Source organism: Mytilus californianus, unplaced genomic scaffold (genome assembly GCF_021869535.1).
Source record: "Mytilus californianus isolate M0D057914Y unplaced genomic scaffold, xbMytCali1.0.p SCAF_15, whole genome shotgun sequence".
NCBI classification, from domain to species: domain Eukaryota; kingdom Metazoa; phylum Mollusca; class Bivalvia; order Mytilida; family Mytilidae; genus Mytilus; species Mytilus californianus.
In genome coordinates, this window is record NW_026262637.1 from 23,704,482 (window position 1) to 23,713,426 (window position 8,945).

Consider the following 8,945-nt stretch of genomic DNA (forward strand, 5'->3'; position numbering starts at 1 on the left):
AACTTTAAACTTTCAATATTATGAAAATAATGCTGATATTTTCCTGGCCAGGTTTGATAATAGCAAAAAATTACAAAAAGTTTCTTGAAATATCAAAATTAATAACAAAGAACAGTTACTTTTTTTTTTTAATTTTGATTTGTCAAGTTGAATACCTTGTGCTATCTATGAATACACTCTTTGTTCTTGAATCGGGGTTTGGTTGACCTCAAAGGGTATTACGTTTTAAAACAATAACTTTAATGATATATACAATTATTTTATTTGGGAGGGGGGAATCCTTTCCCCTAAAATTTTTTTTTATAAAAACAATAGGCTTATAGTATTTTGAAGCATTCAAATGAAATGAAACTTAATATAAATTTTAGAAATAAAAAAACTTATTAAGCAAGTTTGCCCAAAAATGATTGATATTTCAAAGAAAGATTTTTAGTGTGTTCAAAGCAAGCTTAAACCAGAATGTGTATAGATGTCTTTGCTTATACGTATGTGTGAATAACAGTCATAAATCACTTCTAAGCATTAAAAATCAACGATGTAGCATTAATTCATTACTGTTTTATCGAAAGTGATCAAGATGCGCCGGCGCGTTACGTTTGCGCGAATTCGTCCTACGTTTTCGCGAATAAAATCCACGTTTGCTCGACACAACGCATTAAGTTTGCGCGAAAGTTACCTGTTGAAAAGTTACTACGTTTGCGAGGATTTATACTAAAACATATGAAAAATAAATCCATAACTTTTGATGAAAAACAAAATTTACTTGATATAGTCTAAAAAAAATGAAATTTAATTTGAACAAATTTACTTAATATAATTTAAAAAAAAAAAACAATAAAAGGTTGCCGTTTTCATCTTGGACATGCCTCGTTTCGAAAAATACAAAATTTAGGCATAGCTAATGAGTACAAATGATAAGTCAACTGAAATAGAAAAATGGTTAACCCAGATTTTGGATTGCCATTTCTTACGGCGGAAGAAGTTGAGAACAGTTTTGCAGACGATATAATTTCAGATGCTCCAGTAAATGAAAACTGCAAAAAATTTGCCGACTACTTAGTAGAAAATTACGTTACCAGTTAGTCAAAATTTCCACCAGCAATGTGGACGGCTATGCCTAATGAAGAAACAAAACGTACCAACAATGGGCCAGAGTCTTTCCATAGCCATTACAATGAACAGTTTTATTCTACTCATCCAGCCATCTATAATTCGTTGAGATTTTACTGAAAGTTCAGGCGACTACTTACATTAAAATTTACGGCAGCAATAACCAAGTCCTTGTAAAGTGCACAGACAAAGAACAATTCAGTTTACCGTTCAACAGTTTTTTAAATTTCAAACTGGTGAAATTTCCCGCCAATGTTATCTGAAATCGCTAGGATATAAGTACCAGACAAGGATTGCTTTACAGATGGTTCCCGTATAGATATCATCTGCATGTATACTGCGTTTTATTCATGACTATACTTTGAATGTTCTTTTCCATGATATTCGCTATATTTTATTCAAAAATTTTCTTTTACATAAATGTTATGCTTTTCAATGTTTTTCATATAAACAAATAAAGACGTCTCTAATAAATATTTATCAATATATGAAATAAGAAGATGTGGTATGATCACCAATTTATGTTCAAGAAAATAAACGAAAAACAAATTACAGGTAAAAAAAACCTCAGGTAAACTACAGGTAAATTCGCGCAAACGTAATACCATTTTTCCGCGCAAATGTAATGCCTGTCTTTTTCAAATTCGCGCAAATGTAGGTCGCCCAGATGCGCGTATCGCGTAGTTCAAATTTTATGACACTTAATGTTTTTCAAAACACATAATAGTTATGCATCCTTTTATCAAAGTTTTGTTTTTCGTTAACACTATAAGACCACGCACGACATATCCCGAAGTATAACACGTGCCGATAAGAATCTGTATAACGTTGTAAATATTGCTTTGATAATCCAATAACAAACATTTCAATTAAAGAAAAAAAAAAATCTATGGAACGATATACTTTTATTCAATTATATGTTGCTATACATTGTCAAAAAACACCTATTACAATGTCATTGCCAGTTTTCACTCATCAGCGCACACAGGTTTGTCGAATAGGCCAGCTGATTGGAGGAAAGTTAAAGATAGCCACGCCTACCTTAAACTAATATCCATTCAAACGCCTTCATAAACATAAATTAATAATTCAAACATCGATAATGTTTCGGAGAATTGGTTGCGTATTCACTATTTGAATAAAGTTTAGACTTTTTATTCAAACTTAGAAATACAAATTAAAGAACCTTAGTGAGCGCGCTCACATACCCAACGTCCCCAAATTGTCATTGGAGAAATAAAATATGTGTAAGAAAAAAAAATTGTAAAAGAAAAAAAAATTGAATCATAATTTCCTGTCAATATGCACATCTACATAGTATGTCCTTATTATCTAAAAAGGTTTCATGAAATTCTGTTGTGTGGTATCAGAGGAGTTGCGATGACAAACTGTTGCAGTAGTACATTGAAGCAAATAAGTTCAAAGGGGCGTAACTCCTAGAAAAAAAATTGAACCGTAATTTCCTGTCGATATGCACATCTACATAGTATGTCCTTATTATCTAAAAAGGTTTCATGAAATTCTGTTGTGTGGTATCAGAGGAGTTGCGATGACAAACTGTTGCAGTAGTACATTGAAGCAAATAAGTTCAAAGGGGCGTAACTCCTAGAAAAAAAATTGAACCGTAATTTCCTGTCGATATGCACATCTACATAGTATGTCCTTATTATCTAAAAAGGTTACATGAAATTCTGTTGTGTGGTATCAGAGGAGTTGCGATGACAAACTGTTGCAGTAGTACATTGAAGCAAATAAGTTCAAAGGGGCGTAACTCCTAGAAAAAAAATTGAACCGTAATTTCCTGTCGATATGCACATCAACATAGTATGTCCTTATTATCTAAAAAGGTTTCATGAAATTCTGTTGTGTGGTATCAGAGGAGTTGCGATGACAAACTGTTGCAGTAGTACATTGAAGCAAATAAGTCCAAAGGGGCGTAACTCCTAGAAAAAAAATTGAACCGTTATTTCCTGTCGATATGCATATCTACATAGTATGTCCTTATTATCTAAAAAGGTTTCATGAAATTCTGTTGTGTGGTATCAGAGGAGTTGCGATGACAAACTGTTGCAGTAGTACATTAAAGTAAATAAGTTCAAAGGGCGTAACTCCTAAAAAAAAAATTGAATCGCAATTTCCTGTCGATATGCACAACTACATAGTATGTCCTTATTATCTAAAAAGGTTTCGTGAAATTCGGTTGTGTGGTTTGAGAGGAGTTGCGATGACAAGAAACAGGACTGACGGACTGACGGACGGACGGGTCAAAAACATTATACCCTCCGCAACTCGTTGCGTGGGGTATAAATATGACCGTAATGCAAGATTCGCGATTTTACAATAAATTTTATACATCGACGTGTAATTCCCGGAATCGTCATATTTAAAGATTTGGCCTAGATAATAAAATTTTCACCTACCTAGTGCAGAAAAAAAAACCAAAATTTAATAAAATTTGCAAATGAACAATTTCGGGTTGTTCTCTATTCGTACAAAAAATCACCAGCAAATTTCTTAAATAAAAAAATCAAATAGTTCTTTTACCTGTATGCAATCGCAAACAAAAATCATTTAAGGTTTTGATCTAGTTGCAAAAGACGACAATGCTCCTTTAAACTGTAAATTGCCTGAAGACAGCATAAGGGTAAAATACAAGTGTATATAATACCATAAAGAATTTAATCCCCAACCGTCCTTGGCAATGAAAAACTCTGATTCTTTTTTATATTTACCTGAGAGATCATAAAAGACAAACGTAACAAGACTTTCAAAGGTGTTTGTGAAAAATGAAACAAAATAAAATACTTTTTTGTAGACGAGTTACAAATTAAATAAGGAAATTTGACCGAATGAATGAAATAAACTTTAAAAAAAAAATCGGTGCACATCTTTCTAGTGGCAAAAACACGCATATCGAGTTACATAGATGAAAAAGAATAAGTATATTAAAAATAATTATGATGTCAATTTAATAAATTCAAGGATTATAGCTAGAAAACAACCTTAAACACGATTCGTGATTTCCCAGGTATATAAATTAAAATAGATTTATTAATTTTTATCAATAAATTAAATTCCGAAATACACAGGCATGGCTCTGGTCCTTGGCAGTTCAGCGAACAATATTACACAAAATGCACGATGAGATTAATCGAAATCAAAGGTGAAAGATTCAAATTGTAAAATCAGCCACTGGACGTTAAATAGTAACCAATCAATAAACGACGATACAATCCAATCAATGTGTTTCTATCAATCATTTAATGACAATGAATGTAAAAGTATGATAGAAATACCTTTAATTTATTGTAATTACATATTTTTTTTTATCAAATGAAATTTTTATAAACTGCTCCTTGTTATCAGTACCCGTCAGTTCGTTGCGATATTTCATAGCTATTTGCAAATTCAGAAAAAAATAATAAAGGACAAATAAATGTTCCCATGGGAAAAATATATGTTCCAATGGGAAGAATAAATGTTCCCAAGGGAAAAAGATGTTCCCATGTGAAGAAAAATAGTTCCATTGGGAACAAAAATTTCCCATGGGAACAAACTATTTACTAATGTTCCCATGGGAAATTGTAGTTTCCATAGGAACTTTAAAATTCCTATGGGAAAAGTACTTTTAATCAGCTTTAGTGACAACAGTGACATGTAGGGACATATGGAGAAATCATTTTTTTATAATTATATATCATTTGGCCAAAAAATATTTTTGTTATCTTGTAAAACAACAAAGTCAGATTTGCCAGTTCTGGAACGGCAAATTTTTCCCGCACAGTGTCCAAAAAATATGTTTGTTATCTTGTAAAACAACAAAGTCAGATTTGCCAGTTCTGGAATGGCAAATTTTTCCCGCATAGTGTTGTGTGTTCTCGCGTTGTCCCGATGAGAAGGTCTGTCGAAAGGTAATTTTTACTAGAAATTGCAAGTTTCCAGAATTCGCAAGGCCTCTATTTTATGTTGTCCTGTGTGTGCCTTGGTCGTTGGTACTGGGAAGAACTTTCTTGGTCGTTTGACAATGCAGTAAATGCTTAGAACTTTTATGATATTATTCATGGAATTTATTTTTATTCATTCGATAAAAAAACTCCCGCGTTCAGCGTACTTGACGGTCAAGTCGGCAAAATTAATTGTTTATTTCATATTGCCAAAGGTTTGTTAATAGTTTTTATACAAAGCGTGCATGCTATACATGTACGAAGGATGCAGAACTGTTAGTATCTAAGGGAGTAAATACACACAGAAATAAGCATTAATCTTATAAGAAAGAAAGAAAGAAAAAAAATATCTGCATTAATCTTATAAGAAAGCAAGAAAGAAAAAAATATATAACACACCTATAATGAAATTTCTTGTAACAATTCGGTAAAAGTTGGACATCATTTTAATGATGAAGAATGCAGAAGAAATACAAGTAAGTGTTGGATTGATGAGCAGTTCAAATTACACAGAATCAAGACAAACTTTAGGCATTGGCAATCATACCACATCTTCTTATTCTTAAATTAAAGCTTCTTTCTAAAACAGACATTGAAAGTCGGTCAGTCTTCCTGTACTTTTCCGCCTTTGCAACAACAACATTTTAACTACAGTTTGAATTTTTCTATTTTTACTATGATCACGTACTTGTGTACATATTGAACTTTTCAGTGATGATTATCTTCCTATAAGTGCGACCACAGCTATTATAAGAATGATGTAAACATGTTGAAGTACATGATCAAATAAACAGGAAGTAGAAATTTAATATTTGTTTTCCGAATAGATTAACCGAAGGAACTTTCAGTAGTAATTACTAGATATGCATTACAATGGATGCTATAAGTCCAGATAATGTGACTTGATTTTGAGAAATAAAAGGATATGAGGATACCACATGCTCAACAGAATATTCCATTAAAAATGTAATGATATGAAGTCAAAGTATGGCCTTCCATATATAGCAAGACGATATATAAACAACAAAGTATGGCCTTTTATAGCAAGACGATATATAAACAACAAAGTATGGCCTTCCATAGCAAAGCGATATATAAACAACAAAGTATGGCCTTCCATAGCAAGACGATAAATAAAAACAACAAAGCATGGCCTTCCATAGCAAGACGATATACACACAACAAAGTATGGCATTCCATAGCAAGACGATATATAAACACAAAGTATGACCTTCCATAGCAAGACGATATATAAACAACAAAGTATGGCCTTCCATAGCAAACCGATAAATAAAAAGACGATATATAAACAACAAAGTATGACCTTCCATAGCAAGACGATATATAAACAACAAAGTATGGCCTTCCATACCAAGACGATATATATAAACAACAAAGTATAGCCTTCCATAGCAAGACAATTTATATAAACAACAAAGTATGGCCTTCCATAAAAAGACGATATGTAAACAACAAATTATGGCCTTCCATAACAAGACGATGAATAAAAACAACAAAGTATAGCCTTCTATAGCAAGACGATATATAAACAACAAAGCATAACCTAGGCCTTCCATAGCAAGACGATAAATAAACAACAAAGTATGGCCTTCCATAGCAAAACGATATATAAACAACAAAGTATGGCCTTCCATAGCAAGACGATATATAAACAACAACGTATGGCCTTCCATAGCAAGACGATATATAAACAACAAAGTATGGCCTTCTATAGCAAAGCGATATATAAACAACAAAGTATGGCCTTCCATAGCAAGACGATAAATAAAAACAACAAAGCATGGCCTTCCATAGCAAGACGATATACACACAACAAAGTATGGCCTTCCATAGCAAGACGATATATAAACACAAAGTATGACCTTCCATAGCAAGACGATATATAAACAACAAAGTATGGCCTTCCATAGCAAACCGATAAATAAAAAGACGATATATAAACAACAAAGTATGACCTTCCATAGCAAGACGATATATAAACAACAAAGTATGGCCTTCCATACCAAGACGATATATATAAACAACAAAGTATAGCCTTCCATAGCAAGACAATTTATATAAACAACAAAGTATGGCCTTCCATAAAAAGACGATATGTAAACAACAAATTATGGCCTTCCATAACAAGACGATGAATAAAAACAACAAAGTATAGCCTTCTATAGCAAGACGATATATAAACAACAAAGCATAACCTAGGCCTTCCATAGCTAGACGATAAATAAACAACAAAGTATGGCCTTCCATAGCAAGACGATATATAAACAACAACGTATGGCCTTCCATAGCAAGACGATATATAAACAACAAAGTATGGCCTTCCATAGCAAGACAATATATAAACAACAAAGTATGGCCTTCCATAGCAAGACGATATATAAACAACAAAGTATGGCCTTTCATAGCAAAACGATATATAAACAACAAAGTATGGCCTTCCATAGCAAGACGATAAATAAAAACAACAAAGTATAGCCTTCTATAGCATGACGATATATAAACAACAAAGTATGGCCTTCCATAGCAAGACGATATATAAACAACAAAGTATGGCCTTCCATAGCAAGACGATATATAAACAACAAAGTATGACCTTCCATGGCAAGACGATATATAAACAACAAAATATGGCCTTCCATAGAAAGACGATATATAAACTACAAAGTATGACCTTCCATAGCAAGACGATATATAAACAACAAAGTTTGCATCCTATATGACTCATTCTTAAGAATGGGAAATTCCTCTACATTCAATCTCGGCTTCTAATAACTGTTCCACAACGAATCATTCTGTCCTTTTAACTAGTTCTTTGACCACTTTAAAATGAATTGTCATTAGATTTAATGACAACATGCATACGAAAATAATATTTCTGAATATATGAATATGCCAGTCGCTGTCTGTCTTTCTGTTTTTCGTGTATTGTTTTCAGCATCAATCTTGTTGGTCTTCTCTTTTAAATTGTTTCACATTTGATCATACCCTGGCCTTTGAAGCTTACTTTACAGTTTGGGTTTTGCTCAAGGTTGAAGACCTCACATAAACATATAGTTGTTTACACTTTCGTCCTTTGATATCTGATGGATTGCTGTCTCATTTGCAATCGTCCCACCCATCCATATTTTTATATAAATATACTTACTGGAACCGTTATTAGATTCTTAACTTGTAATTTTTCTCCTTGACAATATCTTTGTACGTTTCGGCAAATCATTTTTTCGATATGTTGTAATTGGCTAAAAATTGCGCCTTTTTCATAGAAGACTTGTTACAATATTGTTATGAATATGAAATCAATAAATGATTCTTAAATGGTTTTTTTTCCGTCGTACAATTCTTTCAATCCATACCCACATTTAAATCAGTAAAACATGTTGCATGTCCATATTGCCGAGACTGAACAATGAAAACCTGAATCAAGTCATAAGAATATATTGCAGGCAGGAATACGCGAACGTGCTGTTGTAAACAATTTCACGTCAGCAACTGCTCTTAATGTCTTGACAACAACTGTACAGGCAGACGGATCAACATGTATTGACAACACCACGCCAATAAATTTAATTACGCAACGTCAACTTCTAATCAAGTCGTCGAATATCATCGCAGACAGATTCACGCCATAAATGTTTCCCATATACTGAAACCTTTAAAGCCCTAAAGATTCATGAAACTGCATTATTACGAACACACACTGTAATGGGTGGGACAGAGGCCAAATCAGAAGGTACAAAACATGCCCAACAGAACTGGTTGATCATTCTGTCAATAATTTAGGCGTTGGTTACAATCAGTCATTTTATTCGACGCTGACACATCCATTGATAAGGGGAAAAACTAGGGTTTCAGTGCATACCACATAATTCA

At 32.9% G+C, this 8,945-nt stretch overlaps 1 protein-coding gene across 1 annotated transcript; it reads right to left on the minus strand.

Annotated features, from left to right (window-relative positions):
* Positions 1 to 4,472: 4,472 nt before the first annotated feature.
* Positions 4,473 to 7,800, minus strand: LOC127726004 (uncharacterized). The gene is made up of 3 exons (XM_052233302.1): positions 7,656 to 7,800; positions 7,126 to 7,231; positions 4,473 to 4,506 (listed from the first exon to the last, which is right to left on the minus strand). Exons 1-3 carry the CDS (start codon positions 7,798 to 7,800, stop codon positions 4,473 to 4,475), a joined length of 285 nt encoding a protein of 94 aa, XP_052089262.1.
* Positions 7,801 to 8,945: the final 1,145 nt, after the last annotated feature.

Excerpts from the sequence above, each read along its gene's own strand:
- LOC127726004 (XM_052233302.1), bottom strand. The coding sequence starts at position 7,800 with ATGAGTCATATAGGATGCAAACTTTGTTGTTTATATATCGTCTTGCTA. Across the intron at positions 7,232-7,655 it reads ATGGAAGGTCATACTTTGTT|GCTATACTTTGTTGTTTTTA; the intron begins GTTTATATATCG and ends TTGCTATAGAAG. Across the intron at positions 4,507-7,125 it reads CTTTGTTGTTTATATAAATT|CTATGAAATATCGCAACGAA; the intron begins GTCTTGCTATGG and ends ATTTGCAAATAG.